At 40.6% G+C, this 13,597-nt stretch overlaps 1 protein-coding gene across 2 annotated transcripts in view; it reads right to left on the minus strand.

The window, feature by feature from the left end:
* RAB4A (RAB4A, member RAS oncogene family) overlaps positions 1 to 13,597 on the minus strand; it is a 43,411-nt gene that overhangs the window by 14,638 nt on the left and 15,176 nt on the right. Inside the window, exons 2-3 of one of the 2 annotated variants that reach the window (XM_072970981.1) lie at positions 5,178 to 5,258; positions 2,798 to 2,912 (exon numbers count right to left, since the gene is read on the minus strand). In XM_072970981.1, coding sequence (XP_072827082.1) covers positions 2,798 to 2,912; positions 5,178 to 5,258 — 196 coding nt within the window. Of the gene's footprint in view, positions 1 to 2,797; positions 2,913 to 5,177; positions 5,259 to 13,597 lie in introns of those variants that run through there. The other variant, XM_015246220.2, reaches the window with a different exon arrangement.

Raw genomic sequence — 13,597 nt, forward strand, 5'->3', positions numbered from 1 at the left:
GGGAGGTCCCACCATCCACTCTGTTTATAATCTGTTTATAATCTCTGCTCGGAGCCTCCATGCCTCTTCATGCCCATCTCTATACTGGGTCCATCAGTCCTGACCTGTCTCACCAACTGTTCACGCCCCACAATGTACATGTCTCTCCATCCTCACCAGCACTGTCCTAATCCACGCCACCAACTCTCTGCCTGGACCCCTGCAGGCACCTACAGCTGGTGTCCCCGCTGTCACTTGCGACCTCCAGAGCAACAAAAGTCCTCCTCAAGGTCTACAAGGCTCCTGTGCTCCGGAATGGGGCAATGGTCAGTGACTTAACCGCTTTAATCGATCATGCCTGCAGTCCGAAACCTCCGTAAGAGGCCCCAGGCAGTGGGCTCAGACAGCTTCCGAGTTCATGAGCACAGGGCGGTGCGCCCAGCGCTGGGTCCCCACACCCGTGCCCTCTGCACCTCTTCCATTTGGCCATTTCTGACTTGCACCCTTTATAACAGACTGGTAACACCGAATGCGGTGCTTTCCTGAGCTCTGTGAGTAATTCCAGTGAATTCGGGAGCCTGGGGGCAGGGCCGTGGAAACCCTGAATTCACTGACTGCTGGGCAGACGCGAGAGTGACTGGTGTGTGCAGGGCGGACAGTCGGGGGCCTGAGCCCCAAGCCTGCAGCGTCTGGTGCTCGCTCCGGGTACCGTCAGGATCGAAGTGAACTGTCGGTCACAGAGCGATGTGGAAAAAGGCCACTCACCTGGGGTCAGAAAAGAGGCACCACCATCAACTACACTTCAGCAAAAAGTTAAAAAAGAAGAAAAAAAAGAAACAAAAACAGGCACCACAGAAACAAACAGTGCCTACCTCTGGGGAGAAAAGAAAAACGTGGAACTTACAGAAAACAAACAGAATTGCTCATTATTCTTTGATATTTTGAAAAGGGCAGCTATTTTTAAATTTACTTTTTAGCCCTTAAATTTCCCAGGCTCGAAGCGCCCCCCCACCCCCGTCTCCTTACAGATGCTACCGCAGAGGGCAGAGCGGCGGGGTGAGGGGGGCCGGCTGTCAGCTCTCCCCTAGGGAGCCCCCGGGGGCAGGTCTTTTCCACATGTAGTAGGAGGCAACTCTTTGCTATTTTAGCTTCAGCTCCCAGAGAAGGAGCATCAGAGAGGCACCGGCCTGTGGCGCCTGCCCCTGCTGCCTCCCTGACCTGCAGGGCCGGGTCCCAGGGCTGCCTTCTCCCTCTCCGGCTTTCTCCCCTGTGTTGGTGAGGTGTGGCTTCCTGAAGTTTCTAAGAAAGAATACAACAGTTCTCTCCCATTCTTGCATAACTGAAGATATTCTGATTTTTCTTCTCACGCCTAATGGATAGTTCGGCCAAGTTTCCAATTTTAGGCTGGAAAAAAATTTTTTCACGTTGAGGTTTGAAGGCGATGCTTCAATTATCTTCTAGCTTCCAAATGCTGCTGTTGAACAGTCCATGCCTGATCCTTTATGTGTGACTGTTTTGGCCTCTTGGAGTCTTTCTGTATCTTCGCTTCATCCTTAATGCTCTGAAATTTTACACAGCACACCCCTGTCTGGACTTTCTCCCATTCATCGGTATTTGGTGCAAGGTGGGCCAATAAATGTGGAATCTCATTCCTTCAGTGGAAAATTTTCTTTAATTGTTTCTTTTAGTGTTTCCTCTGTTTTCCCTTCTTCGGGAATGCCTAATTAGTCAGGCATTGGACCTCCTGAATTAGTTCTGGATGATTCTTTGTTGTTTCCTCCCCTTCCCATCTCAAGTTTGCTGTTTAACTTTCAGGAAGATCATTACTCTACTTAACATATTATTTGATCGCTCTTTTGTAGTTTTAGTTTTCTCCTATTCCCTGGAAGTTTCTAATTTCTTTATTTTGGGCTCTTTCTTTTATTTCAGAAACTTCCTTCAAGTGTCTGGTGATCCTTGGTTGATCAATTATATTCATGAACAAGGAATGCAAAAGTCTTAAAAAAAAACCCCACCCCTTTATGTGTGGGCTGGAGGCTTTACTGTGAGATGGCTAGACAGAGATTGGGCTATTTCACTGGGGTAACCAAAATATTAGCATCCTTAAGCCTTTCCTTTGGGGCTATTCATCTTTCTGCAGAGAATATATACCTGACTTTAAATGAAATGCCTGCACTGGGATTAAGTTTTACTTAACTGAATTTTGAAATTGTGACTATCTGTTCTGCTTGACTTTGGGTATGTGTTCAAAAAGCACAACTAAAATATTAATCTACTTTCTTGCTTTAGTACTTACAGAATATTAAACATGTAACCTTATCTGCAGTGATCTGGGGCCATCATTGCAAACATCGATGGCGACCATAGTGCAACGAAAGTGTTGAAGAGAGAAGAGAGAATATTTCGTGGAATGTTTTAATGTAAAACAAAACCAATCCCCAAAGAGGTTTTAAAAAATTCTCCTTTTAAAGTAAAATGCAGAGAAGAATTGTTTGTGCTACTATTTTGCTTTGATTTGAATCTAAAAGCCCAGTGTGGAACAGGCATCGCCACACCCTCCTAATGCACTCACTAGTCTCGAAGAATAAATTAGCCTCCAAATTAGGGCACATTCACTTGGAAGAGGTTCTAATGCATTCTTTCATAAATCAGTGCTACATGGAGAAAAACTGACTTCTGCTTGTCTTAAAGCTTCCGGAGGCAAAATTTCTAAAATCTAGGGGAGAGGGTTGGGGAGGACTATATATATTAAGAGAATATAACTGATTATTTCAAACCTGATTTTCAAATATTTTTCTTAACTTAGAGAAAAAGCTACCTGAATCGTTCTTGGCCGGCTGTGTCCCATATCTGTAACTTGACATATTTACCACCAACGTTTATTATCTTTGAACCAAATTCCACTCCTATTGTATGATTTGAGTCATCTTTGACTGAAAAAGAAAAAGAAATTTCATTTTAGAACACTAAGGAAACAGGCTCAGATTTAAACGAGTAACATTAAAATCAAGAGCTAAGTCAATGGAAAATGCAATTTACTTCAGCCATTCATTTCTCCAACAGTCAGATGATAACAAGTACTTGTTCTTTTAAACAGAACACATACAATCCCTGTTCTTAAAGAGATAATAAAAGCTTTCCTCAAAAATCCTAAACAAACCACACATTGTAAAGCCGGGGCGTGGACAAGGCCACGCCACAGGAGATGGTGTCTCCCCGAGCACTGTTAAGGTTCTCATGAATGGTGGCTGCACGGAAGCCTGGGCACCACGTGGAGGCCTCACTGCCCAGGGGCAGACCTGCAACTTGGCCAGTAATGGTTTTAACTATTCGGCCAAATCTCCTAAAGAAATAAAAGTAAAGGGAAGGAAAGGCACTGAAGCCCAAAAAAGAAACAAAGAAACTTAATGGACATCAAAGATTAAGGGGAAACGAGGAAAAGACAGAGTGAGAAACAAAACAAACAAACCCAAAAAACAAAAACTCTATGCATCTACAGCTGCTGGGATTTCATGAATTTTAGCACTGTGTGGCGGTAATCTGGAATGAATCCTCTGGAGAAATCAATACTGTTTGAATGGGCAGGGAGGTGGGCGAAGTAGCCTGCTACACTCAACTGGAATAAGCCGTCTATAAAAAAAAAATTTCTGTGATGGATATCATGGGCATATGGTCCACTAGCTGGCTTATATTTTATAACCACAGGATAAAATTTAATTGTACCAGAAGCCAGGGATGCCACTTGATAGCTATGTTTATTGCTGCCTGGGAGCGTGGGGGTCGGGGAGGGGAACAGGGACCCCGGCAGCCTGTCTCACGCCTGGACACTGCAGAACTGGACATCCTGCTAGACCGAGCCACTGCGCACACCTTGGAGTAAAAGCCTTCAGAGGGCCATAGCCAAAGGCCAAGGGCATCCTGACTAGGTCATGGCTACATGAGAAATAAAGTGAAACCTTGTGACATCATTACTGTGACAGTGAGGAGTGATGGGGAGGGCGACCAAGGGGGAGATCCCCCCAGAGGAGGGGGAGAGCAGCAGGCTGGGCGCTTGGGCCACTGTCGTCCGGATGCTCGCTTCTGAGACGGAGCAAGGAACAGCCTTGGTAACCGGCAAAGAAGCCTGGACCACCCGGTGAGTGAAGACGTGTTCAGTTCGGTAAGGACTGGCTCTGTGACTGAGCCATGCTGGGTCCGCGTCGCTATACAGAGGTTCCAGCAAGCTCTTGGTTGATGAAAATGCAATGAGCAAAATGCATTTCTAGAATTTTATTCTTCAAGCTCTTTTCCAAGACACACTATGCTGCCTCTTTTCCCATTTTACCTACCACCTGACACATCTCATACATCTTTAAGATGCACTTCATTTTTTAAAAAATTTAAAAAGATTCTGGGGGCGGGGCAGAGGCAGCTGGGTTTACTTGTTTATTTACTTTTGGAGGAGGTACTGGGGATTGATCCCAGGACCCTGCGAATGCTAAGCATGTGCTCTGCCGTTGAGCTACACCCTCCCCCCGAGATGCACTTCATTAAATGAAATTAACTCTGTTTCCGTGCCTTCATCTGACTACCAAACAGACAGGCCATTCTCCACAATTCTTTCCATTATTATAAAAGCACTACTTATTTTAAGGGCCTTTCAAACCTACCATCTTTTACAATAGTTTGGAATATAAAATTCAACCTCCTTTACCAAAAGAGTGTGAGGCAATTGCAAAAGTTATATCCTCTGGTCAAAATGTCTGGGTTTGAGTCTCACCAATTATGAGGTCACCATCAAGAGGTACACACTCACTTCTCTGAACCTCTGTTTCTTTACTTGCAAAATAGAATTGAAGATTACAATTGCCTTAATGACAATACAAGGCTGCCGAGGACAGATGTTATTTCATTCAAAAGGCACAACGAGCCTGCTGGGAAATGAAATTCCACATCATCCCACTGTATTTCAGTATCTGGAAAATGTACAGACGGTACACTATGTAATGAACTATGAACCACTATAAGGCTGAACTGCTAAATAAAAATCAGATTACTAAAAGTTTAATAACAGACTTTAAATGTCATTTAAAAATATTTTTAAACTACGAGTTTTTTCCTGAAAAAACTATTCATAAGTCCGGCTGTAAACAAATCCGAGCAGGAGCGTGCTCTCAGAAGGAGACGTGTGTGAACACAGACCACATGGCGTCACTTACATTTTTTTTCAATAAACTGGTGAAGCAAGCAAGACTTGCCGGTTCCTGCATTGCCAATAACCAAGAATTTAAACAAAAAATCTGAAAGACAAAAAGAGATTGTGAAAAGTAACTTTAAAACAGGTGCTATGAATTTATTCTTAGGCTACAATCATAAAAATGTAATGAAATATTAGTTGCTAATATAACAAAAAAAGAAGTAGCAGTATTTTGTGAAAACAGCAATAAACATATTGACTTACCTTCCCACCTTTTCTGTATCTGGCTTATGTGCTAACTCAGTGCCATTTCAAACTGGGGACAATTTGTTTTGATATTGAAAGTTGGAAAGCTTCTTATAATGACTAAAATCTGTCTCTGTGCTACACTATTCAAAAAAAATACACACACGCAATGAAGAGCGAAAGTCGCCTAGAAATTTCAAGTGTTTTCTGTACAAAAGAAAAAACCTGGTAGACTTTGAGGCTTTGAGAAGTCGCTTTCCTCTTTTTTTTTTTTTTTTTTAAAATACAACAGGTGTCAGTTTTCCCCGTACTTGCGGACTTCTGTGGCCTTGCCTCTGTCGCCTCATCCGTGACCTGTGGGAAGGCTGGCTTAAGCCCAGCTGGGGTCAGTATTCCACGTGAGAAGTCTGTCTCATTCAATGCAGAAAAAGCTCTTCATTTCTTCTTTACACATTGGAATTTATTTGTTTATTTATTTTTATTATTTTATTTTGGGGGGGGCAGAGAGGGAGGCAATTAGGTTTATTCATTTACTTATTTTTAGAGGAGGTACTGGGGACTGACCCCAGGCCCTCCTGCATGCTAAGCATGTGCTCTACCACTTGAGCTGTACCCTCCCCCACTTGGAATACATTTAATTTGGGATCCTGCTTTCTATAACCGGAAAAAGAGGCTTTCCAGCATGGAGTCTGTAAACTAGAGTGATGTAGCATTAGGAGCCTCACACAGTCCTGAAGATTCATTTTTGCTTTTTATTAGGAAAGAACTCTCGTTCTGCTCAGTCCAGGCCCTGCAGAGCACCCACCCCCTCTCCCACCGTCACCCTTTGATCCTGACCCACCACTGCTCACCCCCGGCTGCCAGACTCATCCCGTGGCCCTGAAGGCCCTGCTCCACATTCCTGGTTCCCTTGTGTGCACCCCTGCAGGTGTCACCTCTGCACTCCCGTGTCCAACCCAGACCAAGCACTGCTGGCCCTGGCTCCTTCCCTCCCCCAGTTAAGCCCAAATAGTCTATTTCTTTGCGGATGCCTGGGCCAGCCCTGTTTCCTAAGAACTACATTCATGATCACTCCAAGATTAAGCCGTCAGCCTCTCATGATTTTCAAATGGTTGTAGGCAATTAAACTTATAGGGTAGTGCTATTAGAATTGTCAGCATTTAAAAATATCAACAGTTTTATGCTTCCCACTGCCCGTTTTAAAAGCAAGCCTACCAGTGTTCATAACAGTATTACTCATGGTAGCCAAAAGATGGAACCAACTCAAATATCCATTGACGGATAGATGGATAAACAAAATATAGTATATACATACATTGGGATATTATTCAACATTAAAAAGGAAGGACTTTGTGGCACATGCTACAACATGGATAAACTCTGAGAAAACTGTGCTAAGTGAAATAAGCCAGGCACAAAAGGACAAATACCAGAAGATTCCACTTCCAGGACATGAGGTACTCAGAGTCATCAAACTCACAGGGACAGAAAGTAGAAGGGTGATTGTCGGGGAGGGGATGGGGGAGAGGAAATGGAGAGTTCGCATTCAGTAGATACGAAAGATGAGAAAGTTCTGGAGATGGATGGTGGTGGTAATGGTTGTACAACAATGTGAATGTACTGAATGCCACTGAACTGTAGACTTAAAAAGGGTTAAAACGGCAGATCTTATGTAATGTATGTTTCACTACACACACAAAATAAAATGTGCCAAGTCTAATTATTTTCATCAAACTGCTTTTACAAACCAAGAAATTGAAGGGAAGATGGTTAAGATGGTCAGGTTAAAATGGAAATATTGGAATTTCTCACTCTGGTTCCATATCCCCTTCTATTTAAGAAATAAAGCCCAAAACATTGCATAAAAAAAGATGAAAATCAGAGGTTGAACCAAGATGGCAGAGTAGAGAGACTCATAGCTCACCATCTCCCATGAATACACCAAGAATTACATCTATAAACCCACTGAATCACACAGACGCCTACTGAACTGTGGTAGAGTGTCTCTCACTTTGAAGTACAGGAGGATTCTCACAAAATCCAATAAACAACAAGTTTATATGGTATAGCACAGGGAACTATATTCAATACCTTGCAGTAACTTACGGTGAAAATATGAAAATCAATATATGTATATTCCTATATGACTGAAGCATTGTGCTGTACACTAGAAATTGACAGAACATTGTAAGCTGACTATACTTCAATCTATCTATCTATCTATCTATCTATCTATCTATCTATCTATCTATCTATACATAAAAGAAAGATGAAAATCAGGTGAAGATGCTGTCACTATGTAGGCAAAAGTAAGCCTTGAGAGAAAAAATTGTTTGTGTACACAAATTGGAATGTTTCTTATGTGGCCATGTGAAGGAAGGAGTAGTGAGCTGATCTGGAACTCTCTTCAGGGCTCAGCCGGAAGTGAAAGGATAGGCTGGGGAAAAATCCTCTCCCCAGCGCAAGAAGACAAGGAGCCCTCTCTAACTCTGCCTGGCCTCTCAGCAGAAAAACATCCCACTTTGAAGGTTTATCATGTGAGTCTGAAGTTCAAATTTAAAAAACATGTGGAGTAAAATGATTATAAATCAATAAAAAATGTTAAAAAAATGTGGAAAATGAATCTTCAAGTCAAGAAATTTAAAATAATGGGATGCCTGGAAGAAGCAAATGCAGATCACTCTGGAAAGAAACACCCTCAGCCCGAGGTATATAGGATTCCCACACTTACAGCTCCTCTGAAGATGAGCTCACAATCTAAACTTATAAAACACTCAAGGGAACAGTCCATCTTGAATGAGTCAGCAATCCCAAAACATTAAACTTTCAAGAATCTGATTAAAAAAAGAACCTGAGAAACTATACTCAAGCTGATTAATACTGTAAAAAAGAATTGAATCCATAAGAAAATAATAAAGTGATATAAAAAGAGGTAGATTTCTAGAATGTATCTAGAAATAAAAACTGCAGTCTTTAAAAATAAACAGTCAATAGGGGGAAGGGTATAGCTCAAGTGGTACAGCCCATGCTCAGCACACAAGAGGTCCTGGGTTCAATCCCCAGTACCTCCTCCAAGCAGAAATCAATGAATAAACCTAATTACCTCCTCCTCAATAAAACAAAACAAAACAAAACACAAACACCACAAGCAAAACGTGTGCTTTGAGATTGTTCCACAAATCTGTCTTATCCTTTAACAAATGCTGACATTATGAATCTTAGGTGTCACTGAATTATAAATTTTAAAAAGTCAATAAATGAGTTAAAGAACAGAATTAACAAAACTAAGGAGAAAATTAGTGAACTGGAATAGAGAATGAAGAAAATTACAAGGAGGCAGAACAGAGAATTGAAGAGAAATAAAATAAGAGAGTTTAAGTAACATGGAGGATTGGATTTGGCTTCCCAGTGCATATAAATGTTATGTTTACACTACGTTGTAGTCTGCTAAGTGTGCAGTAGTATTATGTCTTAAAAACCAATGTACATACTTTAATTAAAAAATACTTCATTGGTAAAAAACCCTAACCATCATCTGAACCGTCAGCAAGTCATAATCTTTTGGCCACAGTAACATTAAAGATCACTGATCACCATAACAACTATAATAATAATGAAAAAGTTTAAAATGCTGCAAGGATTACCAGAACATGACCTGGAGACATGAAGTGAGCAAATGCTGTTGGAAAGATGGTGCCAACAGACTTATTCAATGTAGAGTTGCCATGAACCTTCAATTTGTAAAAAATGCACTCTGTGAAGCACAAGACATGGCTGTCGATGGATGTAAGGGTTTTATATTTCACTCAAACTGGTAAAATGATGATACCAGTAGACTGTGGTATGTATATACAGTCTAATACCCAGAGCGACCACTAAAACAGCTATGTGAAGAGACAGACCCCAGAACATCAGGGAAACAGGTCATACTCAGAAACAGGTAAATCCATATGGTATCACTCATATGTGGAATCGGAAAAAAAAGAAAAAAAAGAGGACACTAATGAACTCATCTACCAAACAGAAACAGACAACAGACTTAGTAAACAATTTTATGGTTATGGGGGAAAGAGGGTGGGAAGGGATAAATTTGGGAGTTTGAAATTTGCAAATGTTAGCCACTGTCTATAAAAATATATTTAAAAACCTAAGTTTCTTCTGTATAGCACAGGGGACTATATTCAATATCTTGTAATGAAAAAGAATATGAAAATGAATATATGTATGTATATGCATGCCTGGGACATTGTGCTGTACATCAGAAATTGACACATTGTAACTGACTGTACTTCAATAAAAAAATAGGTAAATCAAATGGAATTCTAAAAAATATTCTCATAAACCACAGAAAGATTAGAAAAAGAAAAGAGGGAAATAAAAAAACAGAATAGAAAGTAAAAATATAAAATGGAAAAAACAAATTTAATAGCTCAATACTTACATTAAACGTAAACCATATAAATATACCAATTAAAAGACAAAGATTGGCAGGTCAGATGGAAAAACATGACCTGACTATATGCTGCCTCCAAGAAACTCACTTCAATTATGTTTTCAGGCAGGTTGAAAATGAAAGAATGAAAAAAAATAATACCACGCAAATTTTAATCAAAGTCAGTCATTATCATTATCAGATAAAACATGCTTTAGGGCAAAGAAAATGACCAGAGACAGAGAGGGTCACTATATAATGATAAAAGGGTAAATCCCCCAATAGGATATAGGAATCCTCAATGTGTGCACCAAAAAATGGAGCTATAAAATAAGTCAAACTAAAACCTGACAGAACCGAAAGGTGAAACAGACAAGCCCACGATTATGGCTGTGAACGTCAACACCTCTCTCTCAACAACTGACAGAACTAGACAGAAATCAGCAAAGATGCAGAAGAACTCAGCACAGTCAACCGGCAGGTTCGAGTCAACGTTTACAGAACACTCCGCCCAACGAGAGCAGGGTACGTATTCTTTCCAAGGTCCCATGGAACGTGTATCGAGGCAGACCACACCCTGGGCCACAAAATAAACTTTAACAAATTTAAAATGATTGCAATCACAAAGAATGTGTTCTCCAACCACAATGGCATCAAGCTAGAAATCAGTAACATAAAGACAAAAGGAAAATCTCCAACTACTCGGATACTAACCAGGACACTTCTAAACAACCCATGATTTAAAGAGGGTCTCCTGGGAAATCGAAAACTACACTGAACTGAATGGAAATGAAAATATAACTTACCAAGATTTGTGGGTTACAACTAAAGCAGTGCTGAAAGGAAAGTTCAGAGCACTACACGACTACATGCATATATTAGAAAAGAGGAAAAGTCTCAATTATCGAAGTGCCTCAAAACTTAGCATAGGAAGAGCAAAATAAACATAAAACAAGCAGAAAGAAGGAAACCAAGAGCAGAAATCAATGAAACTGAAAACAGAAAAACAAAGAGCTGATTCCTTGAAAAGATCAATAAAATTGACAAACCTCTAGCAAAACTGGTGAGCTGAAGGATGTGGGGGCTGATCAAGGAAAAGGACATGACCTTGAGACGGTCACGGCACACACCTACCTTCGTCTGGGTAGCACTGTGACAACTTAGACAGGCTGCGTGGGAGGGAAGTCCCTCACGGCAGGAGGCCTTGCAGACAAGGTGCCCGGCGGGCAACAGGGCAAGGGGACACCTGGGGAGAAGAGCACCCCCTCCGAGGGGACTTAACGTGTCCGGGTGACATCGCTCGGCAGCATCTGCTGGAGGTCTCTGACAGCCCCAGAGCTTGCCTGATCAGAGGTGAGCAGACGGTGAGCGCGGCTCCACCGGGTATTCAAAGCAGGCAGCCGCTTATGGCTAAAAATAATGATGTGCTTCTCTGGGCCGTATTTAAAGCAACTGAGTATGTAAGAATTTGAATCTGGCGCTGGCAGGCTTTGAACTAATGTCTCAGCTTGTTGGGGAGAAGAAAAGCACAGAGGCGCCAATGTGCAGGGGCCACCATTAACTCAGTGATGTAACAAACACTGACAAAAAAAAAAAAAAAAAGAGAGCGAGTGAGGACACAAATAGCCAATTTCAAGGTGTAGCACTACAGACCCAGCAGGATAACAAAGGAGGAGCAAGAACAGCTCCACACACTTTAATTTGACAACTTACAAGAGATGGACCAATTTTTTGAAAACACAAAGTCCTACAACTCATCCAACATAAAACAGATCACTTAAATTGTCCTATAACTATAAAGGAAACTGAATTTGTAATTCTAAAACTCATACAAAAGAAATGTTCAGGCCAGGATGGTTTTACTAGAGAATTCTACAGTCATTTAAGAAAGAATCAACACCAATTCTATACCACGTCTTTGAGAAAACTGAAAAGGAGGGAACCCTTCCCTAGTCATTTTCTGAAGTTAGTATTTCCCTGATACCAAAGCCAGAAAAGGACAGTATTAAAGCAACACCAACCACAGAACAGTATCTCTCATGAACACTTAACAAAATATTAGCAAACAGAATTCAGTTTTATATATGCATATAAATTATACACTGTGACCAAGAGGGCTTTGTTTCAGAGATGAAAGGCTGGTTCAATATCTGAAAAATCAATCAATGTAATTACTCTATTGACAGGCTAAAAAGAAAAATCACATGGTCCTATCAACTGATGCAGAAGAAGTATTTCACAGAAATCAACACTCATTCATGATAAAAACTCTCAAAAACAGAAACAAAAAACCAGAAAGGAACTTCCTCAACTTGATAATGATCATTTAAAAATTTCTACAGCTAATGGTGAAAGATTGCTTTCTCCCTAAGACCAGAAACAAAGTAAGACTATCTGTTCTCACCACTCTTTTTTTCTTTTAAATCTATTTTTATATATAGTGGTTAACATGTGCAAATCTCAAACCCCCAAATTTATGCCTTCCCAACCCCTCCCCCCCCAGTAACCATAAGATCATTTACTATGTCTGCGAGTCTGTTTCTGTTTTGTAGAGGAATTTATTAGTCCTCTGTTTTCTTTCTTTTTTTCCTCTTTTTTTAGATTCCCCATATGAGTGATACCATATGGTATATTTCTTTCTCTTTCTGGCTTACTTCACTTAGAATGACGATCTCCAGATCCATCCATGTCGCTGTAAATGGCATTATTTTATTCTTTTTTATTGCTGAGTACCATTGTATAAATATAGGCAACTTCTTTATCCAGTCATTTATCGATGGACATTTAGGCTGCTTCCATGTCTTGGCTGTTGTATACAGTGCTGCTGTGAACACTGGGGTGCATGTATCTTTCTGAATTAGAGTTCCCTCCAGATATGTGCCCAGGAATGGGATTGCTGGATCGTATCCCACCACTCTTATTTAATATCCCTGTGTGATATTAAATAAGAGTAAGGCATACAAAGTAAGGAAACAAAGGTACACAGATCAAAAAGGAAGAAATAAAATTGCTCCTATTGGCAGATAATGATTGCCTACAAAGAAAAATCGAAGGACTCTTAAAAAAAAAAAAAACCTCCTATCACTGGTAAGTGAGTTAAGCAAGGTCAAGACTGTAGGATATAAAAATCAATCGCATTTCTATATACTAACAACAAACACATCAGCATCAAGACTTAAAATATAATACCACTTATAATCACTGAAAAAAATGGCATAAATCTAACAAAACATGGGAAGGATTTCTATGCTAAAAACTACATAATGCTGATGAAAGAAAAAAAAAACCCCTCTAAATAAATAGAAAGACACACTGTGTCCATGGATTAAAGACTGGACAAAGCAAAGATGCTAATTCTCTCCAAATTGATGCCTATGTTTAAGACAATTTCCTATTTCTAGCAAGTCTTTTTGGTAGATACAGGTAAGGTGATTCTAAAATTTATATGGAAAGACAAAGGAACTAGCATAGCAAAAACAATTTTGGAAAAGAAACAGTGGAAAGGATCACTTCATCTGACACAGGAATCACAACTGTGAGGGGTGAGCAGGGGGAGAGACACACTCATCAACGGAACAGCACAGAGAACTAAGAAACAGACCCACGTTAATGTGTCCAGCTGCTTTTGGAGGCGCAAAAACCATTTAATAGAAGAAAGTGAGCCTTTTCAACAAATGGTGCTGAAGCAACTGGACATCCACAAGGGGCAAGAAAAAGGGCCTTGACCTAAGTCTCATACCTTATGCAGAATTAACTGAAAATAG

Source organism: Vicugna pacos, chromosome 11, assembly GCF_048564905.1.
Source record: "Vicugna pacos chromosome 11, VicPac4, whole genome shotgun sequence".
Taxonomy (NCBI): domain Eukaryota; kingdom Metazoa; phylum Chordata; class Mammalia; order Artiodactyla; family Camelidae; genus Vicugna; species Vicugna pacos.